At 37.3% G+C, this 23,086-nt stretch overlaps 2 protein-coding genes and 1 long non-coding RNA gene across 11 annotated transcripts; 1 reads left to right on the top strand and 2 right to left on the bottom strand.

Moving 5' to 3' along the window:
* The first annotated feature begins 663 nt into the window (after positions 1-663).
* LOC124422614 (PDF receptor) lies at positions 664-20,035 on the top strand. Of its 8 annotated transcripts, none has more exons than XM_046959315.1 (14): positions 664-1,546; positions 10,879-11,025; positions 11,329-11,513; positions 11,611-11,718; positions 13,235-13,398; positions 14,503-14,606; positions 14,717-14,861; positions 14,944-15,046; positions 15,782-15,902; positions 16,016-16,094; positions 16,336-16,421; positions 16,775-16,955; positions 17,585-17,699; positions 18,336-20,035. In XM_046959315.1, exons 3-14 carry the CDS (start codon positions 11,435-11,437, stop codon positions 18,638-18,640), a joined length of 1,590 nt encoding a protein of 529 aa, XP_046815271.1. In that variant the 5' UTR covers positions 664-1,546; positions 10,879-11,025; positions 11,329-11,434; the 3' UTR covers positions 18,641-20,035. The 8 variants fall into 8 exon arrangements, with proteins under 8 accessions (XP_046815271.1, XP_046815274.1, XP_046815275.1 ...); XM_046959318.1 differs by having other exon boundaries at positions 11,238-11,513; XM_046959317.1 differs by lacking the exon at positions 664-1,546 and adding exons at positions 1,572-7,115; positions 7,202-7,516 and having other exon boundaries at positions 10,879-11,513.
* On the bottom strand, positions 9,229-10,872 carry LOC124422621. The gene is made up of 2 exons (XR_006941892.1): positions 9,811-10,872; positions 9,229-9,702 (listed from the first exon to the last, which is right to left on the bottom strand). It is a non-coding gene; the product is annotated as an uncharacterized LOC124422621 (long non-coding RNA).
* LOC124422616 (45 kDa calcium-binding protein) lies at positions 19,707-23,008 on the bottom strand. Of its 2 annotated transcripts, XM_046959324.1 has the most exons (5): positions 22,529-23,008; positions 21,965-22,326; positions 21,436-21,699; positions 21,082-21,263; positions 19,707-20,983 (listed from the first exon to the last, which is right to left on the bottom strand). In XM_046959324.1, the coding sequence occupies exons 1-5, from the start codon at positions 22,546-22,548 to the stop codon at positions 20,807-20,809; spliced, it is 1,005 nt and encodes a 334-aa protein (XP_046815280.1). In that variant the 5' UTR covers positions 22,549-23,008; the 3' UTR covers positions 19,707-20,806. The 2 variants fall into 2 exon arrangements, with proteins under 2 accessions (XP_046815280.1, XP_046815279.1); XM_046959323.1 differs by having other exon boundaries at positions 21,965-23,008.
* Positions 23,009-23,086: the final 78 nt, after the last annotated feature.

Below are 23,086 nucleotides of genomic sequence, written 5' to 3'. Positions count from 1 at the left end.
GATTAGTTTAGCGAATATCTTTTCGCATAATTTCCTTTTTTTTTTCGTTCCCGCTTGGTTTACGTAATGGTCGTGTCGGTAAGTCCTCGATACGTAAGTGCAATGTAGTAACTCGACTCAAACTACGCGCGAGTTTCAAACGCGTGCCTCTGCGTTTCCGTTCACGTGACTCGGGATAATACGCGTTAATCCCAAACCCTCGTTCGACTTACGTAAAAGGGCATCTTCTCTTTTCTACCCCTCGTTCGGTATGGAGAACATTCGTTGTAATTAATCATTCCACCGATTCGCGTTAGCTTTATCGTCGTTAGAACGATAAATTAATTAACGATCGTAGCCTTTTGCGTAAGCCGTGTCAAGTCGATAAGCATGCACGTTCTTCGTTTGGATTCAATTAACAAAGGAGTCCCCGTTAACCAATTTTATCACAACAAAACACGCCAATGTACGTGAACTTTTAATGAAAACCCGTTTGTTTCAATACTATTCTCTTTTACTACAATCTATATATTACTTTGAAATGAAAAAGTTATAAAAGATATCGTAGACGAAGGAAGGATCGCGCGATATGCGATTAATAAATTTTTACGTTGTCGAGATATTGATTTATACGCGGTCTCGCATAATGGCCAATTAGAAATAAAAATAAGAAATTGCGGATGGAACTTCATTCGATAGTATCTGCTAATAGAAATTTCAAAGAAATTTTTGTTCGCTTTATTTTACGTTCATAAAAGAATCGTAGGGGTGGGTGGGCTTTATAGGCTTATTGGCTATTTCGTAAGATGAATCACGAAAGTGAAACGGCAAGTTGAGCACGCGAACGATGCTCATTCCCGTCTCTAAGCACTTTATTTTTATTACTTGTTTACTTGTTTACCGATTATATATCCGATAGACGAATATTTACCGAATTATAGTCGATAAACCGAACAAACTTTCCCGATGAGTAAATAAATTTAATAAAAATGGACGCGCGTCTGATTATTTTGAAATTGGACACTTATGCGTTGACGAAAAAGAAATTGCATTTAAAGAGGCAAGGAAACGTGTTTTAATCGTCGAGAGTATGATCGGCGGGGCAGAGGGGGGGGGGGGAGGGAGCGATGAATGGGGGAGGACCAATCGCGAAATGATAATCGGAACGACTGGAGATGGAGGGGCAGAGTTCGACTCAGGGAGGAATGCGCGCCTGACGAACGTCAGGAACAGTTCGCGCGCGTACATCGACGCGTTATCGTCTATTCCTCCTTTATCATTGTACTCTCTCTCTCTCTCTCTATTTATTATATCACTCATCTATCTTTATCATTCATCTATCTTATGTCATTAATATTCTGACTACGTCATCCATTCATGTTCGATTTTCTTTTTCTATTCTCGTTAATGAAAATTCCAATTTCTTTCGATGATCGTTGAAAAATGTTGACCGGCACCGTCGTCGTATCATCGTCGACGTGATCGTCGCTCGGAATGTCGCGTCGTCAGACGCGAAAATCTCCTTTTCCATCGAGGAAAAGAGAATTCAACCGGAGGATCTCGCTCGGTGAGTTTCTCCAAGTGCTCCATCTCGAGAATATTTTTCAAATTATTAAACACGAACGCAATTGTCTTATTCATTTCCGCTATCGTATCGAAGTCATGCTCACCTAAGCCACTAACATTAAATAACATTTGAAACCGTTCGACTTGCGAGTCGAACGTTAAGCGATTTTCTAAACGAAGGATCCCTTCGACTCGGCGATTATGAAAAAGTAATAAATGCGCCTTCTATAACGTATGAAATTACGAAAAGAAGCCGACCCAATTCGCGAAGTAAGCTTGGAAAAAGCATCGTAAGTGGTCATTTCATGATTACAGGCACCGCGCCGAAGGGATATTATGATTTCTGATTCGATTCAGAATATCGGCCATCGAGCGATCGTCGTTATAGGGCTTCTTTAATAATCGTTCGATTATATCGTTTTTCATTCGACTAGTCTTACTTTTATTCACTTTACTTCACTTTATTTCTTGCTCTTTTTTATGGAAAAAATTATATGCGAAAAACATTCCGAAGAGGTAAAAAATCGCGAATATCGTTCGACAAATCGTTGTCATCGCGTTGGGATGAAAATTATCGACTTCCTTTCGGAAGAATCAAAAATGAGGTCTTGCTTGAAAATAGATGAATCTTTGAGAAGTTACAAAATTGAGGCGCTCGAAGATTGTTAAGTTTCGAATCGTTGGCCCAGTCAACCACATCTCCTTCGTTCAATTTTTGAAGCCGACAGAACCAAGTCTCGACGATAGAGGAATACTCTCCTTCTCTCTCTCTCTCTCTCTCTGACTCCGTATTCACTGACCATCGAGCTTACGGTCGAATCGTTTTCCCACTCGACCTCGAAAGACGACTTCTCCGATCTATCGTTCGAAAAAATGTGGTTCAAGGTTACTTCCAAGGTTATTAATTCGCGAAAAAATATCGTTTATTTGCCAAAAAATTACATGTCATATAATTTAATTATATACCTGCTATATCTATTATCGTAGGAAAAATATTCTTTCGAAGTAAAGATAAACGTCCGAATTCTTTAGTTTTTGCCATTGATACGAAAGAAACGGGATCGATCATTGGGAGAATGTGCGCGTGCAGTAGATTTTACATTTCTATTTATCGAAGGTAATCGATTTGGTTCTTTTGTTGATTTTCGATGAAATATATCAATGTAAGTAAATAACCATGGGAAGGAGAAAATAACTACTTACCCGAATATTTTTTTTTTCTCCACGAGCAATCTTATTCGTATTCTTTAAATCTATAAAGAGTAGAAGAAAGCTACGAACGGACGGTACGGTGCGTTCTCCATTTAAATTAAATTAAATCCTTTATTATTTTTATCACGATTATTCTTGCAATATTCCAATTGGTAAATATAAACTTTTTATAACGAGGCCTTTGGAAGATAAGAAACTAAGAGACAACGATAAAAGCCGTCGTACGGTCGCATGGGTTTTACGTTACTTTACAACGATTCTCATCGTCCCAAATATCGACTGTATTAAAACGTCTATTATTTCAGTGTGCATCGTATTACCGATAGCCTTGTCAATTCATAGCTGTATTAACGAGAGAGACATATTGCTTTATCATTGGAAAAGCTTTACCAGATACTATGACCTCTGTACTCGTAATATCGGTGGATGCGGATTCTTAATATCTCAATTATTATCATGAATATTTTGCCCGATATTAATATTACACTTAGCTATTATCAATATTATGATATCGACGCGTCATAAAAACGCTGCTAAGCTAATTTCCAAGATATTAATGCAGTTTCGAAAGGAACGACGCTTTGATACGTGAGAATATTTACGTAATTAAAATACTTAAATACGTCGAAAAATAAGCCCTCTCTCTCTCTCTCTCTCTCTCTCTCTCTCTCTCTCTCTCTAAGAGTATCTGTCAAAAGATTTCGATCAAGAAATTTCTTAAAAACAACGAAAAACTCGTACGTTTATTTTTTAGAGTACGTCAATAGAAATGTTTTTTTTTGTTGCATGTAACGTTTTGAAATTCAACTCGAGCGAAGGCATTTCGTATAACATGTTGATCGTACTTAATTCATCTTGCTTATGTAATAATGATCGTTGGACATTTTATAAACCAGCTAATGTACAGTAGTTTTGGCTCCATCTCATTCTACTCTCATTCTACTATCAGTATTATCTCCTCTCATCTTCCCTTTGTCTCTCGTCTTTTTGCTCGTTTGAATTTATCCATTTTCTCTCTGGCATCCAATGCTCCATAATACTCTGTAATACTCTCTCAGATCAGTTAAATTTACTTTCCGTATTTTCCTACGGTTTCGAGACAGTAACTCGTCGCAATTTCTTTGTCCTCCCTCTCCCCCCCCCCCTTCACTCCTCTAGCGTGTTTTCACCGTTTAACTTCGATATAGTTCGTTTTACAGGAGATTGCAAAGATGTGTGTCTTTACGGATTTATCGATCGTATCGTATCAATTGGGCAAATGACGAGAACGAGTTAGTGTAACGATCCTTTTTGATGCAATTAATATCGATATTGTACTTGATCGAGCGTTCTTTGTCGATTAGTTACACCCCAAATCAAGATTCTCTGACGTATCCATTTATAAGTGAAAAAGTCATTTCGTACGTTTTCATCGAGAAAGCTTTGCGAGAGGACAAGCATATATGATACAATGTTATTCGATGAGACGTTGCGTGGCACTCTAAGTTTTAATGCGATCAAGTTTGATCATGTCGAACGAATAAACAATATAATGAGCGAATATGATATTGACGCATTAGCGAATATTGTAAAAACTCTTCTAAAGGTGCTCGAATAAACAAAATGGTTAATGAAAGAATTGTACTCCGGCAAGGCGTATCATTAGGATGTAATTACAGGAAGCATTCGTACATGCGTTTGAAAGCAATCCGGTAGAAGGAAGTATTGAGTATTGTTAGTTCGAATTTCTCTGATATATGGCACGCACGTCACGAGCTTCCTCGTCCTCCTTCTTTTTCACGCATGAACGTGTAGACTTCTTCGTTGTCGGACACCGCTAGTACTTGCCGACTTGCCAAGGAGCCGCCAATCTCTATTGTTTCGTTCTAGAGCAAGACATTTACCGAGATGTTCGTCGTGACTTTCATCGTTATATTTCTCGACACGTTTGCCGAGGAATGAACGACAGGCAACGGAACGAACAGGCAAAATAAATTATTTACCAAATTGAAACCTTTTGTCGATCGACCATTTAATTCGCACCTTAGCTACGCTAATTCGGAATGCCGTAAACGCGTTCGTTAATGCGACCAACGAGCAAACATACCCACGCACGCACGAGTCGCGAATAGTAATTCTTCCCTTCTTACATCGGCCGATTAATATGAAATTTCCCTCGGACGCCGTCCTTTTCCACTATTGTAACGCTGGTCCAATAAGATCAATCGATTAATATAAAAATCAAAAGTTTCGAAGTTTCTGTTGCCATTTTCTTGAACCAATAGGGGAAAAATTAGTCTCTCTTCCCGAGATCGAAAAGTTCGTTGATTCTTCATATCATTCGATAGAATATGAAAATAAACTACTGTACTAGATACGCACAGTAATACCATTACGCATAATACAAAAGGAAACCCTTTTTAAGAGAGCATTAAGTAAGTATATATGTAAATATACAAATATATCTAAACTTTCTATATTAAGTTATCTTTATTTGAATAATCACTGTTCATTTGAATGTTCTCGGATCATACGTCTGTATTAAGAATATTTAAAATAGCCTTTCTTTATGCATTGTCTCAGAGAGAAACGAATAATATTTTTTATTAATAGCCGGTTACATTACCCTTAGAACTTGTGGTCGAATATATTGTAGTCTTTAACTTTCTATCTTTAACTTTTGAGAGATTACGAGGCACGTATTACGAGATTCGAATTCAACGTGTAATCGGTGAGCATCACAGAGTAACGCTATTAAAAATTGTCAAGATCGTAAAGTTGTTTAAAAAACCAAAAAAAAAAGAAATGAAGAAAAGATATTTTCCGTTGAATTGCCAACAAAAACAAAACAAAACAAGCAATAAGAAAAAAATGAAAAATAGGACATAACAATACTTACGTACATAATTAAGTACATAAGTAGGTCGTGGTTTTTAATGTAACGTCAAGTGGAACGACGTATATAAGATCATGTTTAGTGCGTTTTAAAGGACCTCTATATCACCGCCACTTATACTTTATGGTCCGCTGTCATTTTCATGCGATAAATAAATTAATTTTTTCTATCGGTATTAATGACGGTTGAGTAAACAGCCATATAGCTTTGTACGGATTTAATTAATTTCCCAATCTTTTGTTTTTCACTTTTCATTTTTTATTATTATAGAATACGCGAGTAATGAGTAGATTAATTTTATATAAAATACTTGCAACGATTTATACGTAAAGGCCTTATAAGTAATCATTTAAATGATATTACGTAACAAATATGAATGACTAATACAAAAAATACTCAGCCAAATAAGCTTTGCTTTCATTACGTAAGCATTACAAATTAAAATCAATTAAATTATTATAATAAAACCGATTATTATTAGTAGAAGAAACAAAATTCTCTCTCTCTCTCTCTCTCTCTCTCTCTCTCTTGTTAATCTCGTCGATTTGTCAGTTTTTTAATAATATAGAGCAGATCGCTTTCAATAGTGCTCCTTGAGCATTAACGGTGCACTCGGGTCTATTTACGTGTATCGAAACTTGTGCTATCGTCTTATTTGTCACTTTACGACAAGATTTTTCCAAAGATTGCTTAAACGTTCATTTAAAATATCAATTAATAATGTTAGTTTTTCATTAGTTCTTTTTATCAAAGAAGTTGAAGCGAGAGATGTTATTTTATCACTCTAATTATTATTGCTAAGTACAATATGTTTTTATGTAGAAATGAATTTTTCCGTTTCTCTTTCTCTCACGTCCTCGCCTGAATTCTTCGTAGGTTTTCATAAAAATTTTTAGATAAAATGTTATCCTTCCACCGGATAAGCCGATTTAAGCGAGTCACGTAATCGAAGAGGCAGGCAGAGACGGCGAACGTAAGGCGAGAAACGCGATCGCAAAATAGGCATTTAACCGAAAAGGTACTGTCTCGCCCGTGCTTCCGTATTAACACTTTTCTATTTTTCCTCGAGAAGCGTAGTGTCCTCGAACGTGGCTAGTTCAACATTCCCGTTGTTATACGCTACGACGTTTCGCGTTAGAAATTCTGACCTACTGAAAAGGATGCCCTTGCCCCCTTGGTTACCTCCGTGGCATCCCTCTTCTTCCAATCGATCGTCCCATTTTCCCGCAAAAAGCTGGCTACGAGCGTACTTTAAATAGAAATGCGATTCTTCTTTCTACCATTCTTTCATTTTTATATCTTTTACGCTGAGTAAACGCTAAGCCTAAAAAATTTCTTTAATCTTCTGTTGCACCTTTCACTTCGCATTATTTCTGCATAATGTGTATAAACGAATCCATACCTCGAGTGGAGCCGACCTATTCAATCATCAAACAAGACGTCGAGTTCACGAAAAATTACAAATTTCTATATTTGATATTTGGTATTAATATCAATATTCAATATTTAATTTTATCGTTTAAAAAATTTTTCAAATCTACTATAATATATTTCAATGTTTGATCATAGCGCAACTCGAAGGCCCACGGATGATTATTTCTTTTAATACGCCATAAATGAGTACGAGTATGGCAATAAGATAGGATTGTTAGAATGGCAACATCTATGTCATATTAAATTTGCTACAGAATCCTCCTCGCATACGGAATATAACTATCGTGCCACTTTTGATCTTACGGGTGATACGCGACGGGTATACGCGACGATGCGTATCGCATAGATACCTTTGATACCGTCGCGGAATATCCATATCTCCCCTTTTCAAATGCATCGTAGATCCAAGGAAATAAAAGAGCCAATAGAAATGCTCGGAACGATTGGAAGGTACGTTATCACCAATATAAGAAATATGTAAGGTCACGATTGATATTGATTTTGATCGAAAAACGAAATCGAACGTATCAAGTATTTCTGCGACTGTAAAGGCGATCTAGAAAATATAAATATAGATACGCATACAAATATATAATATGATAACAAGATGAGAAGGAAAGATTTTGCGCGGAATGTCTTCGTAGATGAATGTTCTGGGGTAAGTAAAAAAAAAAAAAGAAAAAAGAAAAAAGAAAAAATAAAAAGAAACGAGGAGGACACAGAGCATGTTATCCGCTTAAATTTAATATAAGATTAACTGGGGGATTATTTTTTATTAGTTTTCTCTTTGTTCAAATTTTTGTCCGCGAAGAAGAAAAAAAAATACTTGCCAAGTGTACTCTCATGTAAATTGCACTCTGTCGGACATGCTTTCTAGATGCAATCACGCAACTTATATACTTTCATTTTAATCAAAAGTAATTTTTGAAGAAGATACGTATATTAGATGGAAAATACGATACTTGTCGATTTAATTGCTCTTTCCCCTCTAGGGAAAAGTTTTAAGTGCAATATCTATTCACTTGCGCAATTTTGTTACTGGTCCTGTCATATATCAGCCGAATACCACCACTATTCACTCCCACATCGACGACTCTTTCTACTCGATTCGAGTTTCTAATTATAATCGCGATAAAACGGTGTATAGATTATATCATTTTACTTGTTCTTCCGTAAAAAAGAATGAAAAAAATATTCCGATTTTGGACATAATTTTGACATTATCCTTAGCATTATCTTATCGAATTTAACGATGGTAATGACGATCGAGACAGGTACGATCGGGAACAGTAATTGGCTGATACGTAATCACCGACAACATTTCTATACCAATTACATAATTTCCAAAGGGCTCGCAAGCATTCAACGTTGGTTTTCGCGTCTAATCGATAGGACGGATAAATAGATAGGTATATAGGCTTTGAATAGGATACGGCTTTTCTTTTCGCACAAAGCTTATCTATTATTCGCAACGCAAATTGTACAGTTGCTATAATTTTTACTGCATTATTAGTGCAGTTTTGTGATATCCTTTAGACATCATTTCCATTACCAAGGACACTTCGTAATGGACTCTATTTAAATTCGTGAAGCATAATATATTTTCCATGCTCTTTTCACTAAGTCACACGATTAACGTCAATTCTACCGAGATAATCTACTTATACGTATACGTACGTTCATACGTAATTATCGTATTAATTGAGAGATCGCGTTGAGACGATTTTAAATAACCCTATGTTAGATCAAATTACAAAAAGAAAAAAAAAAAGACGAACAAACAAATCTACGAGTGGATTATATTCATGGTCAAATATTACAAGGAGTAAGCCACACCGATTACACGTTATCGGCATTATGAATATATCAGAGTGATTTTAATTTATAAGCTGACTGCTTCGGAAAAGTTCTTTGATGGTTTTTGAACATACGTCCTCGATGTATGTCGAAATAGTTGTGGTTACTAGGTTTAAATGATCGACGTAGAAGTTGTCCAAGAAACGATTTTCGTTTACATGGCAGAATCGCGAAAAGATCAAAAAACAAAATCATTATTACCTTCGTTCTGTAAATATAAAAACAGTAAAAGAAACTTTTGCAAAATGTATTTTCAAAATGTACTTTCTTAAATCTATGTAGAATCAACGCAATCAGACTCAGCATCGAATCTAACTGGCGAAATTTTATTGACTTTTATTTTATTTCATTCGCGGTCTAGTTAGCTGTGAAGAAAAAAAATTAAAACGAGTTAAAAAACGAACAAATACGTTGGTCTAATCGTAAGACCGTCTTGCACACGCAATTATTCGTTAAAACTGATTGACCGAAAAAAAATGGATTAAACATGGTGAAATCTCATAAATAACTTATAAATGAAAAAGTAAATATTTGGAAAGTATGGAGCTATAGATAAAATTGATATACGTATTTAATGTAGTAGATACTTGAAATAAAATATACGAGATAAATATTTGGAATGATAAAGTAAATGCGTATTTTGTCAAGAAAAAAATATACGGAATTTTACGTCGACGCGGTATCTTGTAACAATGTGAGGGTACTTGAGACCACTCGGCCGAACGAAACCACTCGGCTCTTTCTTGACGTCTTCTTGCTCGAGGACGAATTTCGTCGCACTATAAGCAGAAAAACACAGTCAAATTTTCATTCCGAGATATGTACGAGTATATATATATATATATATATATATATATATATATATATATATATATACATACGCTTACCTTTCTATATTAAGCCCGGTGTGAAATTTTATTGAAGAAATATACCTATATATACCGAGATTCTGTAGCAGCTGCGAATTAAAAACACGATATCCCAAGTTGATGAGCTCTGCTGCTTCGTAATGTATACGATGAAATATACGGAAAGTCCTAATGTCGTACTGACTCGCGTGTACACGCGCGCATATATATGTATATATTTACGTTACAGAGCATAAGAAATGCGAATATGATACGAAAATCGATCGATCAGGATTATCGTCAAAACGTGAAACAATATCTAGCGCTAGTATAAAAACGATAAATTCGAAAAACCAAATATTATGACATAAATATACGACGAAAGCCGACGACACGCCAATATTTTATAAACGCGACGATACTCCGATTATTTCGGTCGATGCATCTTCGAAAATCATTCGTTTGGCAATCGACCGATGTATCGGAAGAAGATGTAGGTACTAATTACTAGTAATTAGTGACATCCACAGAACAAACATACAGCCAATTTGAGACTGCGTAGGGGGACGTTTCTTTTTTTCATTCGATTTACTATTAGAAAATATGAAAATTATGTTATATATGAACGTAGAGGGATGAAAATGAATCGATCGAAACGATTAAAGTAAATCACTAAAGTGTAAATAAAGTGTAAATAAAGTGTAAAGAAAGAGAAAAAGAAAGAGAAAAAGGTGAACTTTCGAATGCATCCAGTGCACGTGGAAATCGATGGCCGTTATTTGGCGCGCATTACTTTTAACGTTAAAAAACTACGTAAAAGCCCATTTAGCAGAGCTACTTTGATAACGCAAATTAAAAATAATATTAAAACTCGGTAATAGATTTGAGCAAGCATAAATAAGTACGAATCGATTTTGAGCTAAAATATAAATTTAAAATGAAACGATGAAAATTCGGTGTTTATATTTTTTCAAGTTTTCACGAAGCATGATGAAAAATATAGATGCATCGTATAAATATTAGAGAAGAAAATACGTACTTATCAAACTCGCGCGACATATGTTCTATCTATATATTAATATCGATATGAATTTTCTTCTGTTTCAGATCACGAAATTATTCAAAAACAAAGAAATTCTATTTGAATATTCAGATATTCGAATAGTTCTCTTTCTTACAAAACGAAAGACGTTTCAAGGAGAGAAGACATACTCGTTGTTTGAATTGTTAAGAACGGCGAAAGAGGAGGAGAAAGTACATGATCCCTTCTAGCAAGAAACTTTGTATAAAATAGTTTTCACTTAGAACTTGATATGCTAACCAACTCAGCGGAGTAACTAAGGAATAAGACCATGGGACGTAAATCGGTTTATCGAGAAAAATTAATTTCGATCAAAGAAAACCGATTTAAGTCTTCGATTTTATTTTTTTCGAGTCTTTAAATTAAAAAATTAATACTCTTTTAGTGATTCGACGAATCTGATTTTTGACTCTTTCAATCGAGAAAAGACATAAATTTACGTAAAGAAAGATAAAGAAATATTTCTTTTCGACAAGGTGAAACGAGAAAATATAATAACGAAGAAGAGAAAGCAGTCATAACTGCAACGTCGAAGATGTAGTTGCTTACTAGATGTAGTTGAAATGGACAAATAGACGAATAATGGATGGCCTCGATACAAGAGGCAGCACCTTGGAGCTCTGCGACATTCGGTACAAAAATTTTACACCACCGCATGGAGGTAATGTTCTCTTTCTCATTTTTTTCCTCTCTTTTCGATACATAGACTCTCTAAAAAGAAAAAGAAACGACTCTTTCCTTTGCTTATATTTTCGTAGAGCTATGGTGCAATTCTGTCTGGGACTCGTTGCTTTGTTGGCCGCCGACGAAAGCTTTCAGTACGGTCAAGCAAAGATGCCCTTTCGAGGATGGTTTCGATACGACGAGTAAGTAACCCTTGACTTGCATATAAATGAAACATTAAGCCGAAAAAATGGATAAAATCTATTCGTAGTAGCTCCTCCGTAAGGGATTTCCAATTTAACGATACGTAACGCTCTGACATACGCGATACAGGAATAACACGAATTTTATCCTAACGCTTGTTTTTCTCTCTCGTTCGACTCGAACCAAGATAGTTCGTGTTTGCCAGCAACTTTGGTCCCTTGGGAATTCCTTGCGTTAGCTGAGAACTGCGCCATACTCGAATTTCCTGAGAGAGAGAGAGATATATATATATATATATATATTAAAGGATAAAGCTCACGGTATATATTTTGAACGAAGGATAACAGAATGACTCGATGGAAAGGGATATAGGACTCAGAAAGGAACGAAATTGTTTCCCTTCGTCGTTTCATATCAATGGAATTGTTGCGTAAATAATAAAAATTATTGCTTCTTCGATGGCGACGCGTTGATTTTTATTTTGGCCAGGAACAAAGGCTTTTTTTCCGTGTCAATGGGAACGCTTTGTGAAATACATCGAACCGTCAAGTCGAAAGGAAAATGAATGGAAAGAAACATGGATCGGAAGGATATTATAAAGATGGTATCATAGGGAAAATATTTCATGCGTGCATTTACATCGAGAATCTGATACTGAGAAAAAAAAGGAAAAAAAAGGAAAAAAAAAGGAAAAAAGATATTTTATGTTACAGTTAAATGTTATGTAACTTGACGTTTTTTCAGCGATTTCGCTAGAGTAAAATCGGATCGATTTGTTGGGACAGAATGAAACACACGCGCATTAGCATGGATGAACTTGGGTCGCGGAAATTTCGAAATATAGTTCCGATAGGACGACAAATAATCAGTTTCGAAGTTGATGCTCACTCGACCCACTTTGATCGAAATGTCTCGATAAAGTAACGCAAATGATTTTTCTCTCATTTGGTACCTTCCAACTCTTTTACGGAAAGTAGAAAGCGATTTGCAACTATCTCGCGTTTTAAATATAACGAGGAATTCGAAGTCGAAATTGTCTTAGAAAAAGTTCTTAGGAATCTAGGAAATATTCTTCTTCCAGGAGAATATGGAAGATTGAAACGTTACACTATCCTGCTAAAAGCATATCTTTATACTCGCTTAAGGTATTTCTTTCTTTCTTTCTTCGCACGTTTATGTGGTAGCATTTAAAAAGACTGACCTCGTTTCTTTGCGGATCCGCGATTATACTTCTCTAGATAGCGTTAAACTCGCGCCAACTCGCGAGAAAATAGAAGATTTATTAGCAAGTCTCGACGTATCTGACTCGTTATTTTCGGATCGAATTTTTTACAACGATCGTGTTAGAATCGCGATCAGGGCCGTTTAATCGGATCTTATCAGGGTCGTTTTCTCAATCGTCATTCAATTCTTACGTCCTTGTGCAACTTTACGTATCGACGATTTATGTATTTACCTGAGGACAACCAATACTCCTGGATGGATGCCTCTCGAAGGAAAAATTTCTTATTTTAGAATTCGTGGAAAAGAAGTGTGGTTACAACGGACGATGGGAAGGACAAAACAGAAGTTCGACCGGCGCAGAGTCGACTCACGGATGGGCAAATTATACGACCTGCATGACGCCGGAAATACTTCATTTCCATGAGAAGGTTTACACAAACACGCAGGAAGGAGAGGTAATAAATTGAAAAGTTTAACAAGCGCTACGAAAAGACTTAAACGTAAGACGCAGCCCTAACGAATTTGATCGCTTTTGGCTCGTTCAATTTTCTTTGACGGCTGAAAGAAAATAAGCTTGTTAAATAAGATATTGAGACGACCGAGACCAGTTACATTTTATGATCGAAAAATCATAGGCTGCCGACGGGATCGTAAATATAATCGATTCTTCGAAAGGGTTGATCGAAAGCCGAGTAAATGTTAATCGATGCCTTCCATTTGCATACTTTCCATTTATATACTTTCCTCTCTTATATAGCAAAATCTCTAGAACTAATATTATAGACCCATCTAATGAATAAATGATTATATTTTGATTTCTAATTCGATCTTTGAAATTGCAAAACGTTTGAGAAATATCGACATTTTTCCATTGGCGGATTCGTTAAAATCTACTCGATATACGTACTTAGTAACATATATATATATATATATATATATATATATATATATATATATATATATATATATTCGGGCTGGTTAGCGTAGGATGTGTCGACAGCTGTCTAAAAATTCGAAGCTTGGAAAAGCGTATAAGAGAGAAAGAGACTTCATTCTTATCCTTTCTTTCGTATCTCCACCATTCGTTGGATAAAGCAACGATCAGCCGTTATCGATCGTAAAGAAATTCGATCTCGAGTTAATTATCTCTTAAAGGACAAAGTGTTCTAACGTGCAACATAAATCACCAGAGTGGGGTAGATACCGGTCGATCGTCGTTGGAACATAATATTATATTATTGACTTCCCGTCGGAAAATCGATTTTAGTTATGCTTACGATTATGCTCAAACAAAAACGAAAGTTTCGCTCTTATATAACGGCATTCAATATTTATACGACGAAGTAACCAGCGGGATTGATTTGCTCGCATTGAAACAATATTTTGATAAATGTTGAATGTTCATCTAACGAGAACGAAGAAGTTTAAACTTGGTTTCTCCCAATGAAAAAACATTCCATAGTTTTCTTTTTCCTTTTTCTCTTCTTATCGGAAAGAGTACCGAGGAGCGAAAGAGGTCTCGTAGATGTTGCCATTACAAAAGTGCTCCTTTCTTTCAGATGAAAATGGACATAGCCGAAAAAACGCGCACTCTCGAATTCGTCGGATTGAGCATATCGTTGGTGGCCTTGCTCGTCTCTTTGGCAATTTTTTGTCGATTCAGGTAAGTTTCTTAAATCCGTTCATCGTAAACGAAATTCATCGGATAAATAAGAACGGAAATTGCATATTAAACGATTTAGGTACGAATAATAATTCCTAAACTTTTGATAGGTCACTGAGGAATACCAGGACAAGGATACATAAGAACCTTTTCGTTGCCATGGTCATTCAAGTTCTAATAAGATTGATCTTGTACATAGACATCGAACTTTTGAGAAAGAAAACACATGGCACGCAACGTGGCATAGGAAATACGGTGAGTCCATTAACGTTGAATTCGACTCGATAACTATTATATATTATATATTGTATGTACCGTACCTTTGTGTCTTTCGTAGCCGTTTCTCTGCGAGGCCAATTACGTTTTGTTGGAGTACGCTAAGACCGCCATGTTTACGTGGATGTTCATCGAGGGTCTCTTCCTTCACAACATGGTTACCGGTGAGTAAAATTTAATGTCTCCGCATGTCTGATGACTATTAGATTCGAACGACTAGAGCCGACGGAGCAACGAACAGCCAACAACGAGATACCGTTTACCCATGTACTGTACAGTTACATAGAATATATTACATGGAATTTAAATATGTGCATATAAAAACTATAAAGGAACGGACGATATAAATATTTACATAGAGGCGCGTACGAACAAGTTCTTCTCAGAAAGTCAGGAAATCCTCTGTTCGTTTGAACGACCTTACCATTTACTTTTCACCTCTGTTCGCGATCGTGCGTTACCTCTTACGCATTAATGCTCGTCTCTCTCTCTCTCTCTCTCTCTCTCTCTCTCTCTCTCTCTCTCTCTCTCTCGTGTAAAATAATCGTGTAAGAAATAGGAAGAAGGCGTACGTAATAAATGCGTACAAAGAGGATGTGACGGCGCGAAAAGGAAGAGGAATTAAAAAATGGGGGAGGGAGCGAAGAAGAAGGAGAGTAGACGAATTTCCATGCATGTTAAACGGGCCATTTGCATCCGTTAACGAACATATCCGCTTTACTCGCTTTGATCGCACTTTTCTTGACGAAGAACACAAGTGCTTCCCTATACGGCCATAACTTCTTTTCGTTTTTCAAATTGATCGAAAGCTCGTTCGAAAGAAATTATTTTTATGAGATTTTGCGAATGAGTTGACCTAAACATTTCAAGACTAATACTTCTTCTCGTTGCTATCGCAGTGACCGTCTTTCAAGAGACGTCTTATTACCGTATGTACCGATTCGTGGGCTGGGGATGTCCCGTCGTGATAACGTTGATCTGGGCCATCGTCACAGCGCTTTACTATCATCCCAAATCGAAGTAGGTTTTACAAACCTCTCGTATCGCTAAAAGCTTTTCGCATTATCAAAATATCTTTGATGTTGCTAGAACGTAAGGGACTCCTTTCTAAAGCGATCTATCTCTTTCGATAGATTTTTGAGATGTTGGTCGGGATACAATTTATCTTCCTACTTTTGGATTATCGAAGGTCCGAGATATGTCTTAATACTGGTAAGTATTGATCGGTTTTTCTCTTTTTTCCTTCTTTTTTTTTTTCTTCCAAACAAAAATGTCATCGAAGATACATAGACACATTGATACGTAGACACATTTTTAGCAGATTCAAAAAGAAAATCATTAAAATGAATATTTCTAAAGAAAAAGAAAAGAACAAAATGATACCTACACGTATTCCGGGTTTTAATTCGTCAGGTTTTAATTCGTCCTCTTTCTTTCTCTCTAAACGTTTCAGCTGAATTTTTTGTTCCTGCTCAACATCATACGCGTGTTGGTGATGAAGCTACGGCAAAGTCACACCAGCGAGATTGAAAAAGTTTTGTAAGCTCCGACTGAATAAAATAGATTGTTATCGTCGAATAAATCTCTCAACTTTTTATTCGGTCGACGAACACGCGTTTTCTTTCTTAATTCGTCGTAATACGTCGTCATTGAATTATGTGACGAAACGAGAAAGTTACTCGCCGCATATCTTATTACGTAATTAATAAGAAAACTATCGATCGCTATTCACCGATTGTAATTGCGAAAGGAAAACATTCTTCTCCGGATACTTCATCTTTGACGTTCGTCGACTCGAATAAAATAGAAAACAAAGGAGAGAAAGAACGTTCGTAAAAATGACAATTTTTTCGATCGTTCGAGTTATAATCTTTGACCTTTATGATTTTCAGAAAAGCTGTGAGAGCGGCCGTAGTTTTATTACCCTTGTTGGGTATCACCAACATCTTATTCATGATCGAAGCTCCGCTGGACAACGTTAAGAAATTTGCCTTGTGGTCGTATTCGACGCATTTCCTTACATCTTTCCAGGGCCTCTTTATTGCGACCCTTTATTGCTTCCTCAATGGCGAGGTAAGAAATTCTCTTGGAAATAGACGGAAGGAAACCTTCCATCGCATTCCCTCAAGACAATTGAATATTTGCGATCGAAATATTGAAATAAAGAAAGAACTTGTTAGAGAACTATAGAATTTATTTCTCTCGGTGTATGCCTTGGAAAGTTTCTTCGACTCATTAGCATTAAAATCAATTTCGAAAGATTGACAAAATTTCGAGCAATAATTAGCGAGTTAAACCGATCATACTAAAATATGAACATGGCCTGGAATTTAAGCGATCGATGATGCACTTAAATAGAAATACATCTGGGTGTTTAATGACGAAGAGTATGGAGCAAACAAAGCTCTTTCTCTCTCTCTCTCTCTCTCTCTCTCTCTCTCTCTCTCTCTCTTCCTTTCGCAGGAATTAAAATGCACGCGTGTGAGAGAGAATCGTTAACGAGGAGACGCGCGTGTATAATCTTTGTCCCGTGCGCAAAATTGCGGTCAACTTTCGTACGGATCGTTCGATGAGAATAAGTCGATAAATCCAGCTAATGATAAAGTATATCGAAGAAACGCTGGGATTTATCGATGAATTTTCAATGGTGTATATTTACAAGCATACCTTATAAATATCAATTATTGCCATCATGACGACAGGTGAGACTAGCTCTGGACAAGACCATCTCCGTCTATCTATTCCTAAGAGGAACGGACCTTCAAGCGAGAAGACAGTCGACTTACAGCGGTTGTCAGCCTTATCGAATAACCTCGGGTAAGTTTACCTTTTTCTCGCTAACGCGTTACGATGAAAAGAAAAAAAAAAAAGTTAATCGATCGGTCATGAAAATTAATAGAAAAAGCTATTATTACGTTGATTCGTTATTTCCGGAAATAGCATCCAAACGATAAATATATATATATCTGTCGGCGTTCGATGCCTCGGAAAATATTTTCTCATACATTTCTCCAACGTAAAAATTGTCTCATTTCGTTTGACGACGTTTTCGTTGAAAGATGCGATTTTTCTTTTATCCTTCTCTTTTTCCATTCTACTACAGTACGCACAAAATTCACGCACTCTGATGCCACCCACGCTCGTAGAGGAAAACGACTTTTAAATAGAATAGGTTTGCGTTGTCGGAGTTACGAAATTAGATTAGTTGCAACTGTAATTCGTAGAATAGTGGGCGCGCATTGTTCGGAGTTATATCGTATTATTACATTGTATAAATAAAGGAAATTCCATTGTATAAATGATGAATACTTAATATGAATATTTAATTTGGTCTATTAGAGAGAGAGAGAGAGAGAGAGAGAGAGAGAGAGAGGGAGAGAAAGAGAGAGAGAGAGAGAGAGGAATATAACGAACGTCGATTCATTCGCACATGTATATCTAACATGTTTGCAGAACGGCGCTCTGAGTATGGCAGTTCTTGCGAATCTTCAACATCTAGAAACAAGGCTCGCGTTAGAACATCCCCTCGAGTTATTGAACATCCAGCGATGCCTTTGAACTTGACAACGACAACGACGACGATGACGAGTACGACGACTACGACGACTACGACGACGACGACGACGACGACGACGACGACGACGAGGACGACCACGACGACCACAACGACGACCACAACGACGACGACGACGACGAAGACGAAGACGGATAACGAGCAACTCATTGATGAAGCCAATGATTACACGATCACTATCTAAACATCAATCGTCTAAAGTAATCTCGCAACTATTTTCTCTATATCCTTTATTGTTATCATCGAGTATGGTGAAATATTATTCGAGCCAAATTCGATGAGATTAAAATGAATCGCTTGGAAAAAATAATGTTCAACGATCGCTTCGCGCAAGTTGAGCAATCTATGAAGCTATCTAAGTTGTATTAACTAAAAGTTTCTAACTCGATCTCGAAAAGTGTGAGAAAACGCGATGAGTGATTATGATCGATTCGCAGATTTGGACGAATAGAGAGTTCGTAAAGTTCGAACTTGAACAACGTCGAACGACGATGAACGGGTGTTATCGCACGCATGTATACATACCTATATATAATATCAGATTAATTCTAAATTCAAGGAAAGATTGATTTCTTTTTCTTGTTTTTCTTTCTTTTCTTTCTTTTAACGAGTCTACGGACGTAGTGCGCCGCACGAAATCGTCGTTCGGGAGATTGTTATCCTAAAGAATAATGAAAAGTCCTTTTTAAGCGTGTATATCCTATAACTTATATGTGTACCCACGTAGAAATAAGAAATATTAATACTCTCAAGTGTAAGCTATAAGGTTTACGATATGACATTTTATAGACATATAAGATAAGGACTTGATTGACGTGCTTGATAAAAAAGAAAAATAATAAAAATCACATATTAAATGTTGTTGTTGTAGAGCTTTTTCGAAACACGTAATTAGGGCATCTTGCCAATTCGATTAGCATTGGGTAATTAATAATAAAAAAAAAATTACACGGGAAAAGGCTAATCTCTTGATATTGATTGAACGGATGAAGATAAAAATAAAAAACTTTGACTAATTTCGATAATTGACCGATAACCGACAGCTAAAGATAAAACATGAGAGCAAATAGAAACTAAGAGGAGTGGCTATTGTGTATTATTATCGTCGTTTTCGATTTGCAAACTACGAGAAAGTTGCATGACAAAAGTGTCCTTATATCGTTTAGAAAAATCGTAAGTTACGATTGCTCGCGAGGGAATATAGTTTAAAGATTACATTATCCATATCCACGCAAATCTTAGAAACGTCCTTTTAATACACGATATAAATAAGAAATTTATTGCTTTGCATTGTACATGGTAATTAACATATTCGGTAAAGAAATTCTGCGTCCATACGCGAATACGGTACAATATACTCGCCTCCTCTTCGTCTCCTCTCTCACCGCTGGTACGTACCTAATTATACATTATAGAAATTGCCCATGCAATTAGAGATTTTTGTCAAACTTTTTCAAACTTGGCTCGTGCCCAAGTGCTTAAGCCGATAATAAATATTATTTGTTTCTCGAGTCTCTGTAAAATCGATACATGTCGATTGTTGTTAATAAAAATATGAAAAAGCCGTGGAAGCATAAAAGGCTTGGCTCTCATTCCCTTTCTCCAAATCGAAAATACGAGGAGAGGTGAGTGAGGTGATATCAGTTCGAAAACGCACATACCTCTCTCTCTCCGTATATGTATGTATATATATATATATATTGGAAAAAATGATTTTATTGCGATAGAAAGACACAAAGGTGACAATATATAGGAACCGTTCTATGTATAATATATCCCGTTCTACGATACATGTACCTCTATAGAGTATGCGTAAATATGCTCTTGCTTCGTTACTTTCTAATACAAGACAAAACAAAAGAAAAAATGTTCTATGTAGCTCTCTATCATGTAGCTACCGTCCCGCAAATTATTGTGATATTTTAAAATATGGATCGATCGATGATCGACCGTGATAAAACGCAGAATCGAAGGAACAAAAAATCGTACATAGAAAGTTATACGAAGGACGGATTTATCGACTCCTTAACGCTTAAATGTTGATACCAAAACTGTTCGATATACGTCGAAACGGCGAATCGAATCGAATCGATCCGACAAGGTGAGTACCCTTCTTTTACTATAACGCGATATCGTATTTATAGAATATAGTGTACCTTAATAACATAGCTACACGTTAATCGAAATGATATTTTACGTCGAAGAGACTATCACAGACGCGTTGTCAGAAATCTAATCGGTAGTCCGGCATAAAGACTATAAAAGAGTATTGTCTTTTTTAATATATAATAATATATCGCTTATACTACGCATCCTCCGAGGATATCGAGATTTCCCAGATATATCGATATCAGAATTCGTCGTGGAAACTTTTCTCGGTGTCGACCATTTTACTGCATAAGAAGAGATCCGTCTTGCTCAAAACTTCCGAGAGATTTAATTTCCCGTCGAGATTAATATCCGAGAGACTGATCAAATGTTGGGCCTCTTGAATCGCGTGCCTCGGATTTCGTGGATCGATATACATCTAGAAAGAAAAGAAAAAGAAAGAGAGAGAGAGAAAGAAAGTAGGAAAAGAGGAGAAATGCGAGAGAACGAATACAAAATGAGATACGAAACACCGACCAAGAGTTCGGTACGGTCTGCCTTCCCATTTTTATTTTTGTCGATGAGGTGACGAAACTCCTTTCGCCTGTCGGCGCTACCTCCGACGGTTTGATGCCGATCTTCGTCGAGTTCCAAGCCAACACCTTCGGACGGCAAATCCGAAAATTCGTCCTCCGTCAGTTGCTCGTCGCCGTCACGATCTAAGTGAATAACAATATAGACAAGGAGGAGGAGGAGAAGGAGGACGACGACGACGACGACGACGACGACGACGACGACGACGACGACGACGACGACGACGACGACGACGACGTAGATACGATATAATGATATAATGGAATAATAATGATAATCGGTAATCGGTCGGATTACCAAATTTCTCAAAGAGATCCTCCACCATTTGCAAGAGTGCCCTGTGACTGCTTTCCGGATGAGTAAAGGCCAAAAATTCGTCCAACGTCAATTTCTCCGGATCGTTTCTCGCCGCGTCCGTCCACCTAGCTCTGTCCCTCATGATGCTCTCCTTCAACGTCCTCGACATTTCCCTGTGCCTCTTGTCGTGCGAGCGAACGTAACTCTCCGAGAAACCGTGCATTCGTAAAAAGTGCGCGTGGTATTCCTCCCACGAAACTTCGCCTATACGAGGACATAGAGGAAAGCGAAATGAAAAGGCAATCTTTCGATCGAACAATTTCAAATTCAATATTGTGTCCAATTATTTTCGGGCGATTTCCAAAGGATATAACATAATGGATAGGAAACTATATGAAAGTAGAAAATTTCCTTCTCTTTCTAACGCTGTCTAATTTATTAATCTCAAGGTACGGTGCTTGGACGGTGATTCTGATCGAAGGAAATGCGAACGTGACCGGTTTAAAACATTTCCTTACCGTTTCCTTACCATTTCTTGGATTATTGTCGATGGCAGTGAAGAGACCGACGTTGTCTCTCATAGCACGACGAACGTGTTCCGTGATCTTAGCGTGAATCCATTTAGCAAGTTCCTGAATGTCCAACAATTGATTCTCGTCGACGTCCGCCCTTCGAAAGATATCCTCCAACAAACTTTTCGGATCCTCACGATTCTCCGTCTCCTCGTGCTCCCTTATACTCTCCTCGTCCGAGATACGATCGAGAGCAACGTTCTCGTAACGATCTCGTTCCTTCTTTCCGACCGTCGCGGCCTCCAATTCGAAAAATAGGCTCTCGATCGCGTTATCTTCCTTCTCCTTGTCGTCGTTACTTGGGACAGAGGCCGGGCTCCTTAGAGGAAAATTTTTCTTGTACCAAACGATTAGAAAGGAGACATATATCACGAGTGCTACCAAAATGGTACACCGTAAGAGCCTCAGCCATGGGAAATTATTCGCCCGACAAATCATTCCTTCGACATTCTACGATGGTACATTCGTTGGACGAGATTATGGAGTTAAGGATGCGCCTACTCGCCAAGAAGTCTACTTACACGATATCGGTCCGATTCATCGCGGTCAATCGATCCGTGACTGGTATCTATTATTACGTTTAGAAAGGCTTTCTAAAGAACGCTCTCTCGTTCGAGCCTCGAATCACGATCTTTCCCAAGGTCGCACAAATCGCAATTCCGAAACTTTGTTCACTTACTTATAAAAACAAAAAGAAAAGTAATAAGTTCGCACGATACCACGATCGCATATGGATTCGTTGAAAAACGCTCGGAGTATTCGATCGTCGAGGATGCGAGAATGCAACGGATCGAATCGCGAGACGACGAGTCGTTTAAAGAAATACAAAATCGTCCTCTTCCTTCTTTTCCCCCTTTTTCTTTGTTCCCTCGAACAAAGTGTCGAGAGATACTTATTCAACGCGAGCGTTCTCTCTCAACGAACGTACGATACGGCTTTAGGATGGAGACTCCATTCTCGTACGCCACCAGGCGGGTCAAACGTTCGTACGCGTCGTCGTATTGATCCACTTTCACTCTAACCTCTCTCTCTCTCCCCACTTGCACCTATCGCTCTCCTGGTACAGGAGCGAGTTTTCA

Source organism: Vespa crabro, chromosome 3 (genome assembly GCF_910589235.1).
Source record: "Vespa crabro chromosome 3, iyVesCrab1.2, whole genome shotgun sequence".
Classification (NCBI taxonomy): Eukaryota; Metazoa; Arthropoda; class Insecta; order Hymenoptera; family Vespidae; genus Vespa; species Vespa crabro.
This window is presented reverse-complemented; position numbering and strand designations above follow the sequence as displayed.